Here is an 18,335-nt window from a genome sequence, read left to right as displayed (position 1 = left end):
GGCGTCATTACAACAACAAAGACGACAGCGAGGAAGCATGGAGGATTTAAACTTCCTCATAGCGTTTACAAAACCATTGCAAAAATATGGATAATATATACACAATATAATTAGCTCCGACTTTAAAGTAAAGTCTGCCGTTTTATTCCGGGACTTAAAAGCTGAATAAACAAATGTATTAATGATAATTGTCTATGCAATTGTACAAACATGCCGTTTTGTTGCTTGTTTGTATTATTTGACATTTATACTGTATACTATTCAATTATAATTATTACTAATTATATTTAGACTACCAGTCAAAAGTTTTTTAACAGTAAGATTTTAATGTTTTTTAAGTCTTATACATGCATTTATTTGATCCAAAGTATAGGAAAATTTTGAAATATTTTTACTATTTAAAATAATTGTTTTTGTTTAAATATATTTTAAAATGTAATTTATTCTTGTGATTTTAAATCTGATTTTTTTTTAAGCATCATTACTCCAGTCACAGGATCCTTCAGAAATTGTTGTTAAAAAAACATTTATTATTATGTTGATAACAGCTGAGTAGATTTTTTCAGGGTTTTTTGATGAACAGAAAATAGCATCTCAAATAGTAATCTTTTGTAACGTTATAAATGTCTTATAATCAATTTTGATCAAGCATCCTTGCTAAATAAAAGTATTATATATTTCTGTAATTCTGAAAAATACAAGCTTTTGAATGGTATAGTGTATAATGTTACAAAAGCTTTTTATTTCAGATAAATGCTGATCTTTGGACCAAAAAAATCCTGAAAATGTGTTTTTGATCACAGGAATAAATTACATTTTAAGATATATTCAAATAGAAAGTGGTTATTTTAAATAATAAAAAAAGAATTTTCACATATTACAGCTCTTGCTTTATTTTGGATCAAATAAATGCAAGATTGGTGAACAGAGGAGAATTCTTAAAAAAAAAAAAACATTAAAAATCTCACTGTTCAAAACCTTTTGACTGGTACATGTAATTATAAAACTAATTTTACAGTTTTCCAAACTTGCATTCATTTCATTATTTGCTCAATCACTGATTTATCCAACAATGAATCAGTCATTAGCTAGAATAAGCAAGAAACTAGAACTATTACTAAAAATGTTTGATACAAAACTAACTGATCAACATAAGACATACTGACTTGAAAGTTGAAAGTCATCTTTTATTGCACAATAAAAGATCACATACCATGGTTTGAATTATATGATTGGTCCACATCAGTGTACAGGAGCTATTTGAAAAAAAAAAAAAAAAAAAAAGAAATATCCCAAAATAAAAAAATAAAGTCAAATAAAATAATAAAAACACCCACGACTCTCGGCATTGCTGCAGATTTCATACCAAGAGTATAAGTTCACTTTTTACCTTGTGTAATCATCCCAATGTAGTGCACTTGCTTCAATGTAACTACGAACTTACAGTACTTCCTTGTCATGAACTGAACACTGACCACTGTTAGTTGTATCAAATTGATTCAATGTTATTCTACAAGATCTTAAGGAACAGAACCTCCAGCATAGGCTCAATAGAGACGCAAATGCCTTGAACACTAAAGACTTCAGTCCGGATTTTATTCTGTCTGGCTAAGCAGCTGTTACAACAAACACTCCATAGTAGCCTGGTTTTCTTTGCCTCAGATGTTGTGACTGGGTTCTGACATGCAAAGCAAAATCCAGTCTCCTGCTACGTGCATATTTGAAAGCATCGGAAATATCAAAATGACACTGGCATATACCACAAAATTCCCAATTCTCATTTTGCATTGGAAATGACCTACGCAAAGCTACTACAATGATCTCCCTTTGATGAAAAAATGGAGGTAGGGGGCCAATGGGGAAGGCTTTTGGGAGCAACCATCCAGAGACGTATTTATACACACAGATAGAGTCAACGTTACCGTTTTCAGAACAGTTCTGCTTTTATGGAGTGCAGTGTAGACTTCCCATATGGGAAAACATCCAAAACTTGGAGACAGCAAGTTTATGTACATGTTGCAATACACAGGGAGACATCGCTGAGACAGTAAAACAATAAATACAGGTAAAAATCGTAATTGATCAGACTTTTGGACGACCTACCAAACAGTTTCAGCTAGGGAGAAAGACAAAAATAGCTTTCTGGAGTGTTACCAGGATGCAGAATTGAACATATGTTCGTTGTTGCACCGGGGAGACTTTCTTTTCAAACACCGTGATTCAAATTCAATTAAACAGGAGCGTTTTTCCAACAACATTGTTGCGTTTTCAAACTGTACATTTTCAACAAACAGTACATTTATAAAATCAATACACTTACAACCAGCAACGCAGCATTCTCAGTCTAACTGTCTGAATTTTCCAGTTGTACACATACTGGCTGTGCTTATGAAATGTTGAAGGCCTTTAACCGAGTTGCAAACGCAAGGATAATAGAATCATCCAGACGTCTAGACGAGGTCCGTGAGTTTTTGTTCACCAGATGTTGCAGACTAGGGACAATAGAGAGATCCGAGGTACGCTTTCAGACTAACAACGAGACATTTTTGAAAGTCGTGAAGACTTTGTGCTTTGCAATACTGCTTTGAATGAGTTTAGAGAAAGGAAAAAGACCTGATTGTGTTATTTCATTTTTATGATTTGAAGTTTTACACACACAAAAATAAAAAACACAAAGCAGCCAGTATCTGTACAACTAGATTTGAACTAGTCTGACTGAGACTGCTTCCCAAAACGTTGACACTGTACACAAGTACTTTGATATATATTTTCCAACATAAAGATGTAACAAACATCCAAATATAAACCACTAAATAAGGCATTGCAAAGTGAACATAATAAAACACGTGATGAGGAAAGGGAAATGTCGTATTTGGTGATTTTGGCAAGAGAAATAAAAGCCAAATAAATTACATCATGGTGTCACAAATAATGTGACAAGGCAACAACAGCATGTTTTTTTCTTTTGAAGGTGACCATGATTTTTTTTTTTGTTTGTTTGTTTAGACAAGATTTACAGTACAGGTTTACATAGGTCAAAATGTACAGGAAGTGACATGTGCAAGCGTGCGCATGCGTCCACACGAACACACATAAACAAACAAGACGGAACACAATTACAGGTAAACATTCACCAAAAAGACTGTGCAAAAATGTTTTCACATCTGAAAACTTAAAAAAAAAAAATATATATGATGAAAAGGTTGGAAAATGAATACTCCCACAAAAGAGAGACCCTGTTGAGACTGGGGGAGAAGAAAAGGACTTAAATTATCTCTGGTTATCAACTAGTGTAAAGTATTTCAAATAAAAGAAACATTAGTGCTGATTTTTTTTTTACACATCCTCCCAATATGAGACATACTGTAGAGGACAAAAAATAACATTGTGTGCTTGTAAAGAAAAGTAACAGCAATATACAGCTAGATTTTACATGTGTTCAAAAATCTTGGTAGGTTTTACTCTACAGTATTTTCAAACGCACCAGAGAAAATAAGAGCAATGTAACCCATGAGGAGAACGAGACGCTCTGACGTCTTCCTGTCAACCCCATCAACCCCATCTTTGCAAAGATATTTGAGCATCTTATTTTGGGTGAAGGAATATTTCATCCAAAACGTAACTTTCTGGCAACATTTATTCACTCCTTATGTTGTTCCAAACCTGTACAACTTGCTTTTCTTCAGTGGAACACAAAGGAGATGTTTTGAATAATGCTAATGCTGCTTTTCAATTGTACAAAAGCAAAAATGAACGCACTGTGAAAGTTATATTCCGAGTCTTTTAAAGACTCAAGGTAGTTTGCACAAGAAAAAGTAGTCATATGGAGTAGTTTCATCGTCATCTTTAAAGTTTAACAGCCATTTGTTAATGTGAGCATGTTGCTTTTGTGCTCCACAGACGAAATTCATACAGGTTTGAATGTCGTAAGTGTGAAATGATGACAGAACTTTAATTTTAGGGTGAATTATCCTTTTAAATTCACTAAAAACACAGTTCTCGCAATGTTTTAACCATCTGCTTTGCATCAGACTTTAAACTTGCAACACCCATAAGTATTTACAGTTGAAGTCAAAAGTTTACATACCCTGTTCAGAATCTGCAAAATGTTACTTTATCAGTATAAGAGAGATCATACAAAATGCATGTTATTGTTTATTTAGTACTGACCTGAATAAGATATTTCACATAAAAGATGTTTACATATAGTCCACAAGAGAAAATACTAGTTGAATTTATAAAAATGACCTTGTTCAAAAGTTTACATCCCCTTGATTCGTAATACTGTGCTGTTACATGAATGATCCACAGCTGTTTTTAGTGATAGTTGTTCATGAGTCATAAACTGCCTGCTGGTCTTCACAAATTCTTTGGGTTTCAAACATTTTTGTGTATTTGAACCCTTTCCAACAATGACTGTATGATTTTGAGATCCAGCTTTTCACACTGAGGACAACTGAGAGACTCATTTGTAACTATTACAGAAGGTTCAAACTCTCACTGATGCTTTAGAAGGAAAAAACATGCATTAAGAGCTGATTTTTGAATTTGAAGATCAGGGTAAATTTAATTTATTTTGTCTTCTAGGAAACGTACCAGTCTTCTGCAGCCTCTGAAGGGCAGTACTAAATGAAACAACATGATATTTAGGCAAAATAAGAAAAAAGAAAATTGCCATTCTGTTCAAAAGTTTTCACCCCGGCTCTTAATTCATTGTTTTAATGCCTCAGTGTGAAAAGATGGAGTTCACAATCAGTCATTGTTGAAAAGGGTTTAAATACACAAAAATGTTTGAAACCCCCAAAAATTGTGGGACCTGAAGGATTTTTCTGAAGAACAGCAGGCAGTTTAACTGTTTAGGACAAACAAGGGACTCATGAACAGATATAACTAAACAAAAACACAGCTGTGAATCATTCATGTAACAACACAGTATTAAGAATAAAGGGGATGTGAACTTCTGAACAGGGTCATTTTTATAAATTCAACTATTATTTTCTCTAGTGGACTATATGTAAACATCTTATGTGAAATATCTTATTTAAGTCAGTACTAAATAAACAATAACATGCATTTTGTATTATTCCTCTTATTTAGCAGATTCTAAAAGGGGGTGTACACTTTTGACCTCAACTGTATAGCCATTTCTATAAATGATTAGTAGTATCCCAACGGGGGCTTTTATCACGTGGAAATGACATCAAAAACAACAAGACAAACGAGACAAGATAAATCAATCTCAGGATTGTTCTTTGCCATCAATTTGAGTTTCCATTGCACTCACCATGTTGCACTCATGCCACCTATAGCTTTGTAAGAGATTTAGGTTAAAATCTTCACTAAAATGAATACATAGCAGCAAGCAACTAAGAACAAAATACTGTGGTCCATCGGATGCAGCTCTGCTGGTAATCTACCAATGGGATGAGTGTTTTCTTTACATTATGTTTCAAAACACGAATCTAGGTCTTATGCAGCTATAAGAGCGTGATCCGAAACGCCATTATGAAGTGACACCGCCGTCTGTTTTTCGCACAATACCAACATCCTACCGCTTTCTGAGAATCTGTGAAAGATGCTAGTGAATAACACCTAATCGAATGGGAAACCCACTGGGGTCACTAGGAGCATTCTCCGTCAATAGACAGAATCGTCTGAGTATCCATTCCCGTGATGCAAAAGGAACACGCTAACACCAATGAAGATATCCCTTTTTTAGGATTCGAGACCTCTGAGCGTTTGCATGCTTCAAGTGTCTATTTCTTTAGCACACACCCAAAAGCTAAAGTAGATGTGAGTGAAATTACAAGGGCAGATCTATAAACAATACGTTGATAATCAAAGTTCTATACACAAACTTTTACCGACACGACACACACAAAAGTACTGCGGCCCGAACGCGAGGATGCATTCTAGTCTTCACCGTCACACGAGCCTTGAGCATCTCCTAACGCGTTTTTGTCCTTTTCCTCAGTACTTTTATCCTCGAAAGGATTTATGAGGTCAGAAGGATCTTTGACCTGAGGTAAATCTACATCAGGCCTGCCTTCTTCCATCCCGCCCTCTTGGCTCTTTTGTTCGGGTGTCTGTTCGTCTTTAACCTCTTTCGAATCCACACCATCTATATGCACACCAACACTGCCGCTTCCCTCCTCTGGTCCTTCCTCCCTAACCTTCTTCCTCTTCCTCTTGGGGCTGCCCGTGCTGTCTGCTGCAGGCATAGCAGGTAGAGCCATTATACTGCCTGGTGGCAAGAACATATGCGGATACAACAGACTATGCGACATTCCCGGGATTAGAAAGGGGTTAAAGGTCAAATGGCTGCCGGTGCTTGTGATGCTACTACTACTGCTGCTGCTAGTGGCCGCAGCTGTAGACACCGAAGCGGACACTTTCTTCTCTTCCCCGCCTTGCTTTGCGTCCTCCTTATTCCCGTTCTCCGTGCTCATCGGAGAGCTTGCGTTTTCACGCTGAGGCGCAGAATCTGAACTATCCGCCGGGCTGGAGGTTGAGGTTACTGTTGCGGAGTTCGTAGAAGTCACGCTCACTGTAGTGGAGGATGCGGTTGCAGTTGACGTCGCAGTGGACAGCGGTTGATTCATTATTCCACTCATGTGAGCACTGTACATGGGCGGCTGCACAGCCGCCATGCTGTGGAGCATCATGGGCAGCATGCTGAGGCCGTTCTTGGCATCTTCTCCTGATGGTACGGTGGTGGCGAAACCGTGAGGAAAGCCCATGATACCGGTAAGCGGGATGCCGGGGACGTTGCGGAGATTGGGTAAGCTAACCAGATCCATGCTGCTAATGAGCCCGCCGTTCATGAAGAGCGGACCCATGCCAGCAGGGAGCTCGGGGACTTTGGGCATCTCATTGCGAGGTCGCCTGCCTCTCCTGCGTGGGCCGGGATCCCGACTCACGGGTGCAGAGAGGATGCGTGTGAATTTGCCCTCTGGTAGGAAGCCCTGGGATTGTGGGATATAAAAACATTTAACAGAATTTATAAACTGACATTCAAGCAGATAAAAATGTTAAATTATAAAATAATATTTTAAAATTATTTACATCCATAAACATACACTGCTGTTTAAAAGGTTAAGGTTAAGATTTTCATTTTTTTTTTTAAGTTTTTATGCTTATCAAGGCTGCATTTTTTTGATCAAAAACCCAGAAAAAAAAAAACTGAAATGTTGTGAAAGATTATTTCAATGTAAATTAACTGTTTTCTATGTAAATTTATAAAATGTAATAAATTCCTGTGATGCAAAGCTGAATTTTCAGCATCATTAATCTAGTCTTCAGTGCCACATCCTGTCCATCAGAAATTATTCTAATATGCTGATTTATAATCAATGTTGAAAACAGTTTATGCTTAATATTTTGTTGGAACTATGATACTTTCAGGATTCTTTAATAAATAAAAAGTTAAAAAGAACAGCATTTATTTAAAATAGAAATTTTGTTACAATATACACTACCTTTTAAAAGCTTGTGGTCAATAATTTTTTATTACTTCTTTTTATGAAAGAAATTATTACTTTTATTCACCAAGGATATGTTAAATTGATAAAAATGTTAGAAACGATTTCTAATTTCAATAAATGCCGTTCTTTTTAACTTTCTATTCATCAAAGAATCCTGAAAAAAGAATTACTAGTTCCAAACAAATATTAAGCATAATATAATATATAAAAGTAATAACTTAGATTAGAATGATTTATGAAGGATTATGTGACACTGAAGACTGGAGTAATGGTTGATGAAAATGCAGCTTTGATCACAGGAATAAATTATATTTTAAAATATATTAAAATAACCATTATTTTAAACCATTATTTTATATTTCACAGTATAACAGTTTTTTTCTGTATTCTTGTTTAAGTAAATTCATAAGAAAATTAAAATCTTACTGATCCCAAACTTTTGAATGGCAGTGTATTTAGACTTATCCAACTTAATAATAAATTAATATACAATACAGAATATTGTAAATTTACAGACATCCCTATGGGGGATTTCATGCAGAAGACATGAACACATTGCAGTAAAAATGCCAATGCTTTTTTCCAAGGCTATCTATAAGGAGGGCCACCTCCTCAAGGACTTTGTGGTGCTTAAGCAAGATTGTGATCTTATTAGATTTCTTTATTGCTTTCACTCTTAGCTAACATTTAGAAGATGAGCCTTGAAATTTTAATGTTTAGTTTAGTTTACTACATATTCACAAGTGGCTTCACAACAATCTCTGCTCCTCTTCTTGCAGTTTCCAGTCTCTTTATATAAAGAATATATATGACTCACCGAGTGCTTTACCACATCTGCCCAATCAGGAGCCACAGAGTATTCTGAGTTTGCATCGAGCCATCGGGAGAGCTCTTTAATGGCTGGAGCCATAGCGCCACCAAGCTGCAACCATAGGAATTGTGGCATTAAAATGAAATGAAACAAACTAGAAAGAATATATATGTACACTCCCAGTCAAAAGTTGTTTTTTTTTAATGTTTTTAAAGAAGTCTCTTCTGCTCACCAAGCTTGCATTTATTTGATCCAAAGTACAGAAAAAAACATTTCTGAAATATTTTTACTATTTAAAATAACTGCTTTCTATTTGAATAAATTATTCCTGTGATTTCAAAGTTGAATTTTTAGCATTACTCCAGTCACATGTTCCTTCAGAATTCATTCTAATATTCTGATTTGCTCTAAAAAAAAAAACATTTATTATTATTACTGTTGAAAACAGCTGAGTAGCATTTTTTCAGGTTTCTTTGATAAATAGAAAATTCAAAAGAACAGCATCAAAAGTGATTCAGAAAATATTGCTTTGATCATAGGAAGAAATTACATTTTCAAATAGAAAACAGATATCTTAAATAGTAAAATATGACTGGTTTTTACTGTGCTTTGGATCAAATAAATGCAGGCTTGGTAAGCAGAAGAGACTTCTTTAAAAAACATAAAAAATCTTTTGACTGGTAGCGTATGCATGTGTTTGTTACCCTGCGGCCTGTGTTTCTGTGCACTACTGGGACTCTCTCCTCCCCAGTTAAAGAGTTGACATCAAGCTTGGTTGGGTCTTTGCAGCGATGCCTTCTCTGCTTCGGACGCTCCAAGAAACTGTGCAACATGCTTGCATTCTGAGACTAAGAAAGACGTGCAATTTCAATTTGGTTATAGTAATGTATTAAACATCAATTATAGTATACAACCAATATATTTACAATTAGGATAATTTAAATATCTTTCTGGATGGAATAAGCTATCAATTTTAAAGTACACACACAAATAAAGAGACAGCAGCATTAAAGTCAACATGAAATTGCATTTGCATGTGATCTGTTATCTGTTTTAGTAATAATGTGATGTATTTACAAGTGAAACAGGAAATTTAAAACGCAAGACAAAAATGTAATTCATAACTTTAACTACTAGGATGTTTAATAGATGCTCAAATGAAAATGTCTAACCGGATAAGCAGAAAGCTCCATGTTATAGTTGGGGTTTTGTCGGAGCCATTCCATTAGGCCTTTATTGGCCGTTTCCCTGTCTATGCTCACATTCAGGGTCTCTGTGGCTGGAGGAGGAGCTGGAGAGGGTGCTGGAGGGTGAGAAGGAAGTGTAGTTGGGGTGGCTGGAGGGCCTTCGGACTGGGAGGATGTGGAGGACACAACAGGGTGGCTGATACTCTCTGAGCCGCTCTGCGAAGTATAAAAAAGATAAACACAACACTTGGCAGCTATATCGATTTCATAGTATTATTTATTTGTTCATTTCAGTGCCATACCAGCATCAAAGGCTATTTTTGAGGCAAGTTCCAAGAAATAAAGCTTTCAAACTAAGCTTTTATCAACATCACAAAAGAGACCATGTAAGATCTTTCATATTAATATTTTACATATTTTCGTGGTAAATCTTTATAAAAACATCAAATTAGTTTCAAAAAGTACCCCAAAAAAGTAACATCAAAAAAGTACCCCATACCACTTCTGAAGAATACTTCAATCTTTGATGGTGCTTTTTTACTTTTCGTGAGCTTTTGCGGGATAAATCATCACTAACTTTCTTTGTACAGAAAAGAAGAGTACATTTGCCAAGCATATCCTTTTATGTTTCATAAAACAAATAATACAATGTTAAAATGATAAGGAGCCATTGTGATTTTTAGCCTATTTATACTGATATGTATGTATAAAACCTGCAAAAATTGATTTGTAAAACAAACCTGTTGTTCAGACAAGTTCACGCTTCGTCCCTTCATAAAGCTGAGATCAGGAGTCTCCACATTTTTTCTTCGTCCTCTCCTCCGTCTCAACATTGAATCATCACGTCGAAGACCGCCGTTGACAATTTGCCCCGTGACAGGATGAATCAGGCCAGCCTGCAAAATCCCAGCCATATCCAATCCCAGTGAGCCTTGTATGGAGCCTATCCCAGTTATTTTATGAGGCGCTGACTGGACAGTGTGGCTCATCTGACCGATTGGCCCACTGTCTCCACCAACTGTTAGCTCTGTTGGTTTGGAGAGGTCAATAGCGGCGTCCTGCCAGCCATTAAGAAGAAGAGCGTTAGCACGATGAGGCACGCCAACCTGGATCTTTTCTCCAAGATGGCTTGGTTTGGCAAGGACTTCTGCCTCGAATTCAAACCCACGTCTAGGACGTTTGAGCTCGGGGAGAAATGCTGGGGCCACTAATCGCTCCTATTGGGACAAGAGTTGTAAATCAGTCTCCATGTTTCAGTTAATTAAATCTATTTTACTACTTTTTAAAGCAACACCAAAGAACTTCGCTCCCTCTACAGGTTGGAAGTGGAATTATCCATTACCGCTGTCGTAAATAATTTTAGCCTACCGTTGCGTCACATGCACGTTATTTGTTTGGAGGCTATCCAGGACCGGCTTTGGAAATAACGATGTCCAGTGACAAGGTAGAGTATGTTGCATGACTTTATGAAAGTATGAAAACGAAATAAAACATAATAATGACATTGTTTGCTATTTTTTTTTTTCCGTAAAGCAAGTCGCATTTGTAGTCTCATTTGAACTACAAAACCGCTACCCGACGACCCAAACTTACATAGTGCAGTTATGGCCGATAGAGGGTCGCAAAGCGAATGCTCAAGTGCCGTTTCACCCTGTTATGAGTTGATGAACAACTGACACGAGTTCGGAAACATTATTTTAAGGTAAAAAACCTCTTTGGTGTTGCTTTAAGAATTTGCAGACACCTTAAAAAACCTACACCTACCTTTGGTAAATGGGATACTGTGTGTGGGAGGTTAAAGTTAAGGCTCTGAGATATAGGCATTCTGGTAGACAGAAATCCTGCCCTCTGGTGGGCACTGCTGGGCACGCAGGTGTTAGCCAATGAGGTGGGAGACTCAAACTGTTGACTAGAGGAAGGCCACTTCCCCTTTAAGATAGTGTGGCAGATACTGTCAATACGGTTGATGACCACTCTGTCCTGTAGAGAGCAAAAAGACAAAAAAAGGGTATGGAATGGGTCTAACTGCAGAAAATTTCAGCTAAATATTCTATATATTTTCAGTGTAACTAATCAGGGCTCAACAGTGTGACCATTTCACTCGCATTTGTGACTGAAAACTACTGCGTGACTATGAAAAAATATTTAGGAGCACTAGTGTGACTGACCCGATCAGTACATTTGTGTTTGTGCTGAGGAGAGCTTCAAAGATTTCTATGCGTTTTTGCAACATTAAAGGAGAACTCCGGTGTGATTTTGACCTAAAGTGTATTGAATCATGATACCGAGTGTAAACGTACCTTGCATATCTCATCTCGTCTTGTCCACTGCTGTCCGAAATCTGGGGTCAGTTAGCCGATGCTCACAACAGCTTGTCAATGAAAGTCAATCGGGCATCGAAGGAGCCATGTAAATAAATCACTGTTTTACGCCATTTACGAGGCACAAAGTAGCTCCACACTTCATTGGTAGACTTCCAAGGGCCCTGACATTTAAAACGAGACATTATAACTCGATAAGTCGAGTGTCGAGCACCAAGGAATTTATCAGCTTATCAACGTATCAGGTTGTAGTTTCCTTGGTGCTCGACACTCGACTTATCGTGACTACATTTAAGATGGCGGCGGCCGCTAAACTTCTTGCGGTTACTGTCTGTATAAATCTACTTGTAAATAAACTACCGGTGCTTTTTCTAAGTTCTCAATGTCTCGTTTTAAATGTCAGGGCCCTTGGAAGTCTACCAATGAAGTGTGGAGCTACTTTGTGCCTCATAAATGGCGTAAAACAGTGATTTATTTACATGGCTCCTTCGATGCCCGATTGACTTTCATTGACAAGCTGTTGTGAGCATCGGCTAACTGACCCCAGATTTCGGACAGCAGTGGACAAGACGAGATGAGATATGCAAGGTACGTTTACACTCGGTATCATGATTCAATACACTTTAGGTCAAAATCACACCGGAGTTCTCCTTTAAGTAATGTATCAGACATATCTCACAAATCCTTTTATAAACAGAGTGTAAATAAGAGATTCAGTGTGCATTGTGGAGAGCTTTGTTGATTGTAATGGAACTGTGTGAGGCTACGATGAACCAAGATGAGTGACAGCTTTTAATGATTTTTATGGGGAGACGCAGCAGGCAAAAACGCTGTTTTTTCATGCACCTGTCAAGTTTGAGATTTTGGCCTTTTTGGTGTTTTATAAAGTGTTTTTTCAAACTAGTGGAAAGAAAATATCCAAAATACAGTGTTAAGTGTTTCTTTTATAACACTTTATCTATTTGTGTCAATAGATTTAAATTACAATACATATTTTTAAAAGGCTGTTTTCTCAAAATGAGTTTTCTCTCCTACACTCAGCCATAAATCTCCACTTCAGTAGAACTTCCACACATCAAACTGTTTTTTATTTCTGTCTATATCCTGATGGATTTTACAGAGGTATTTGGTCATATATAATTTGCTTGATTTTATACAACATTTTATTCCCCCCAAATTTGTAAAAAATATATTGTTTTCTGCCTGTTCTAAGTTTTTTTTCCGAATTACGGGGTGATACAATTAGACACCCAAATTCCCCTTTGTAAAAACATTTGACTCTAATATGTCAAAAAAATTAAACAAGAATTTTGAAACTAACATCATCCAGTGTTTTCCACATTTCAGAAAACTTGTAATATAAAAATGTTTTTTTAAAATTGGTAATTTATTCTTCTTTCTCTACTTGCTCCTATTCTATTGTTTTAATTCGAAATTTTAAAAAGCTTACATATATATATATATATATATTACATTTTGACATAAAAGATGACTTACTTTGAATAAAAAATGCCACTAGAAAGGTAAAAACTAAAATCCCCTGTAAATCTTGTAATAGGAAGCCAAATTTTTGATCAGATTTTTTTTGGACTGTTTTTGATTGTGCGGCTAAATTTTACGAGTACAAGTACTTCTAAAAAGAAAAGTGTAGAAAAAGAAAAGTGAAGAATGGTCACCAATATGACAATACCTTAGGCCACTCTGAGAAGGAGAATAGTGCTTTCTCTTGTAGAAGCTGAGCAATAGTTGGCTCCCTTATTTCATGGACACTGTCTGCCATCTCACACACGGGCAATGCAAAGCGTGGTCCATCAACATCTCCCAAAAATGCTTAAAAAACAAATAAGAATAAGAATAAGAATCATTATTCAAAGCATGCTATAAGAGAAAGAAATGAGACCTATACAATAATTTATCAGCATGTAATTTGTTGGCTTAGCATCTAATAAGTTGGCCAAGTAACAGTACAGAAAATACTAAGTGATTCCATCAAGCAAATCTGACTAGTGTTTGTCAACAATTAGAAATACCTGATTAGAAACTGTTGAATTATTTAATACATGTTAAAGGTGGTAATGCGGCCACAACATCAATATTTATCAATAATTCAACAGTCAGGAGTCAGTTATTCCACATATAATCTGCAAAATGTTAATTATTTGACCAAAATAAGAGGGATCATACAACATGCATGTTATTTTTTATTTAGTACTGACCTGAATAAGACACTTAACATAAAAGGCATTTACATATAGTTCACAAGAGAAAATAATAGTTGAATTTATAAAAATGACCCTGTTCAAAGGTTTACATAATCTTGATTCTTAATACGGTGTTGTTACCTGAATGATCCACAACTGTGTTTTTTTTAAGTGATAGTTGTTCATGAGTCCCTTGTTTGTCCTGAACAGTTAAACTGTCCGCTGTTCTTTAGAAAAATCCCTCAGCTCCCACAAATTCTTTGGTTTTTCAGTATTTTTGTGTATTTGAACCATAGACTGTAAAAAATATGGACGTAGTATCTGTGACGTCACCCGTAGGATTCTGAAGCGCTAATTTGAAGCTCATAGTGGCCGTCGCCATCTTGGAATCGCGTCATCGCGCGTCACTCCCGGATAATCAAAAATGGGCAAAAAGGCGGGATGTGAGTGGAGCTGGTTGCTGAAACCACGCCCGCCTAGAGCGACAGTGGTGACAGCAGCGGCAATCCCCCGTCACTCAAGTGACCACGCCCTTAATTATGCTGAACTTTAAGGCTTAATATAACTTAAACCGATGAGTTATAAAAAAAATTCACCCCCCTCACAGTTGACATGAAGGGCAAAACTAGCTATATAGACCAAAACCATTTTTTGAACCAGGCTGTAAACATACTTTTTTCTGCTGTAAAGTTGGGCATTTTAACATGGAGTGTCAATGGGATTGACTCCCTTTTGCAGCCAGCCTCAAGCGGCCAGTCGATGAATTGCAGTTTCAGTCACTTCCGTGTTGGTTTCACGAGGGAGACCGGAAGGTTGCCCCTTGATTTGAACCCTTTCCAGCAATGACTGTATGATTTTGAGATCCATTTTTTCACACTGAGGACAACTGAGGGACTCATATGCAACTATTACAGAAGGTTCAAACGCTCACTGATGCTCCAGAAGGAAAAACTATGCATTAAGAGCAGGGGGTGAAAACTTTTTAAATTTAAAGATCAGAGTAAATCTAACCGATTTTGTCTTCTGGGAAACATGCAAGTATCTCCTGTAGCTTTTGAAGGACAGTACTAAATAAAATAAAAAATGATATTTAGGCAAATCAAGAAAAATGTACACGTTTTTATTCTGTTCAAAAGTACACCTCTGGCTCCTAATGCATTGTGTTTCCTTCTAAAGCATCAGTGAGCGTTTAAACCTTCTGTAATAGTTACAAATGAGTCCCTCAGTTGTCCTTAGTTTGAAAAGATGGATCTCAAAATCTCAATACAGTGGGCAGTTTTACTGTTCAGGACTAGTAAGGGACTCGTGAACAACTATCACTTAATAAAAACACAGCTGTGGATCATCCAGGTAACAACACAGTATTAGGAAACAAGTGTATGTAAACTTTTGAACAGGGTCATTTTTATATATTCAACTTTTATTTTCCTTTGTGAACTATGTGTATATGTCTTTTATGTGAAATATCTCATTGAGGTGAGTACAAAGTAAAAAAAATAACATGCCTTTTGTATGATCCCTCTTATTTTGGTCAAATATTTAACATTTTGCAGAAACTTTTGACTTCAGCTGTATATCCTTCTGGCACCAATTAGGGATGGTTCGATACGTGTATCGGTACCGTTCGGTTCTCGGACAAATTCCAAATGGAAGTGATCATCCCTATCACCTTTGTGGGGGACTTGGGGCACGTGCATGTCATAATGTAGTCGTTTGCAATGCACTTGGCGAAGGGAGCGATGTAATTTCCTCATTATAATCTTCAGCTGGGATGTTTACGTGACAACACAGCATGGTCTCTGTCAGCAGATGTCGCTGTTTTAATGTCATTAATGTCTTTTTACTGTTAGCATAACTAAGCGAATCTGCTTAGTGCTGACAGACACGGGTGTGTTCGACTTGAAGCGGCGCTGCAGCGACCAATCTGTGTATGACATCAAAATACTGCGAAAGCGCTTGATGGTTCCATATTCTTGTTATAATCACTCTCGCGTTGCTCTGATGTCATACACCGATCGGTGCCTGTAGCGCCGCTTCAAGTCAAACACACCCGTGTCTGTCAGCACTAAGCAGATTCGCTTAGTCCCCTCACAAAGGTGATAGGGATGATCACTTCCATTTGGAATTTGTCCGAGAACCGAACGGTACCGATACACGTATCGAACCATCCCTAGCACCAATAAAGTGAGCCTAAACCAAAAGGCTCAATCAGAAGGCAAACATAAAAGCTGAAAAAGCTAAAGTCTACAGCCACAATACCTGGTGTCTTTGCACCTTCATCTTTTATCTTGTCCTTTACTTCCAAAACCTCAGTCTGCTCAAGGTGAGGGGTCTGTGTAGTGCTATCTGGCTCAGGCTTCATTTCTGACACCACTGGGTCCACGAGAAACTCTTGTTTTGGGACTGCATCAAGGCCCGGAGATGCAGAGGTGTCAGGTAAGGTAGTTGGAGATGATTGGAGTGAAGAAGGGATAGGGTAATCTGTTGAGAGGGTAGTGTTAGTTAGATTGCACTCTTCCATTGGCTCTGACGGTTCCTTGCAGGGTTCTTCCTCCAATTGCTGTTCCGCTGTGTCTTGCTGAAACCCTTCGCAAGGCTCCTGCAGGGTCTCATCACAAGTCAAATCATAAGATTCCTCTAAAGGCACTTTTTCCGGCTCTGTTAGAGGCTTTTCGTAAGTTTCTTCCAAGGCCACTTCACAAGGATCTCCATTGGAATCGTCAAATGGCACCTTGCAGTCCCCTTTCTGGGTTTCCTCGAGACAATTTTCCCTTGGAGACTCTACTGAAGGCATCTTGTCGATCTCATCTTGAGTATCCTTTGTCTTCAGACTGTCTGGAGAAAGGTCTTCTTTCTCAAAATGAAATCCTACGCTTTCAGCTCCTTCGTCTGGACTGGGAACGCCATGTGTGATGTTGGAATCACTAAGCTTGTCCTCTTGCTCCTCACTAATGGGATCTGTCTGGTCAAGACTCACATCCGGGAGTCCAAGAGGTGGTGGTGGAACATATTCTGGAAGACTGGCTGATAGATCCGTCTGATCCACAGAAGCCTCTCCAACATTAAGGTCTTTGAACAACATGAAGCTCGGTGCCAGAGGTTCAACAGGGTTGCTTTGAGAGTCTGAACTAGGCATGCTCAAACAATCAGTGAGTGTTTCATCACCCTCCCGTCCATCTTCTGGTTGAGGAGCATCGAGAAAGCTGGGCTCCAAAGTTTGAGATCCCAAGATGGGATCAGTCTCATTGAACATGTCAGAGGTTTCAGCATGATCTGAGCTTTCCCAAGGAGTTTGAAGTTCATCAAGTTCCACAGAAGGAGCCATTAAGCCAGTCTCCTCTGATGACCCTTGTTCTCCTACCAGAACATCACTGCGAAGTTTCCCAGCTATGGAGTCCACCATGTCTCCTTGAGACCCATTTAGCTCCCCTTGGACACCGTATGAATTTAGCATATTCTGCCCACCGGTTGCAGAATTGAACGGGAATCCATTAAAGGCCTCTTTACCAGATTTTCCATGTAGTGTATCTGATGTCAACCCTTCATGTTGTAAAGACCCCAACTCCAGAGAGTCATCCAATGGAGGGCAATCCAAAAATCCTTCCCTGTTTCCTGTACCTATCCCTAGGGAACTTCCAGACTCTGATGCCACCACTTCTGTGGGCTGGTGATGCCCATGAGTATGGACAAGCTGTGTTGGTGTGTGGTGTGAAGCTGTGGGGTGATACTCTGGAGGTTGTGGGGACTGACAATGCCCAAGGTTGGCATCATACAAGCAGCAATGGTGGTGGGGCAAGCCTGGGACTGGATATCTGTGGTTTTCTTTATGAACATAGTTCCGGTGTGCCTCCAGGAAGGATAATTGAGGGTCATTGAGGATATAAAAATCAGTTCGACTCAAACCATGCTTAGCGACCCCAATGAGAAGATCACGGTCATGTTTGCCACACTCCCACCAGACGGGCAAGTACAGACTAGGGCGACAAAGCTGCAGTCTTGCTCCCAAAAGTGGGTGGCGCAATACTTGCTCACGGACCTTTCTCAAAAGCTCAATTCGGTACAATGTTCGGGCAGCTCGCTCTTCTGTAATAGGCTCCACAAACAGTGAAGGATCCACGTTACCTACATGAGACAAGAAAGGGTTGTGGTTACATTATGACAGATTTAGCTTCTATTAAATCTTCTATTTATCAACTATTTTACCTTCATCTTTTCTGGGCGGCAGTCTACAGGCGGTTCGACACATTGAAACAAAGCTGTGGAAATATCTTTCTAAGCTTTCATCCGTCTTCCTCTCCAATCGAGCAAGGGCACGGAACTGGCTCCAGTCA

The 18,335-nt window shown here is 38.0% G+C and overlaps 1 protein-coding gene across 1 annotated transcript in view; it reads right to left on the bottom strand.

The window, feature by feature from the left end:
• Positions 1-1,232: 1,232 nt before the first annotated feature.
• Positions 1,233-18,335, bottom strand: part of chd6 (chromodomain helicase DNA binding protein 6) — a 37,225-nt gene continuing 20,122 nt past the window's right edge. Inside the window, exons 24-32 of the mRNA XM_073852587.1 lie at positions 18,208-18,331; positions 16,264-18,126; positions 13,494-13,633; positions 11,241-11,462; positions 10,223-10,696; positions 9,468-9,698; positions 9,000-9,143; positions 8,302-8,406; positions 1,233-6,965 (exon numbers count right to left, since the gene is read on the bottom strand). Coding sequence (XP_073708688.1) covers positions 5,913-6,965; positions 8,302-8,406; positions 9,000-9,143; positions 9,468-9,698; positions 10,223-10,696; positions 11,241-11,462; positions 13,494-13,633; positions 16,264-18,126; positions 18,208-18,331 — 4,356 coding nt within the window. The 3' untranslated portion in view covers positions 1,233-5,912. The remainder of the gene's footprint in view (positions 6,966-8,301; positions 8,407-8,999; positions 9,144-9,467; positions 9,699-10,222; positions 10,697-11,240; positions 11,463-13,493; positions 13,634-16,263; positions 18,127-18,207; positions 18,332-18,335) is intronic.

The sequence above is a fragment of the Garra rufa genome, chromosome 12, assembly GCF_049309525.1.
Source record: "Garra rufa chromosome 12, GarRuf1.0, whole genome shotgun sequence".
Classification (NCBI taxonomy): Eukaryota; Metazoa; Chordata; class Actinopteri; order Cypriniformes; family Cyprinidae; genus Garra; species Garra rufa.
This window is presented reverse-complemented; position numbering and strand designations above follow the sequence as displayed.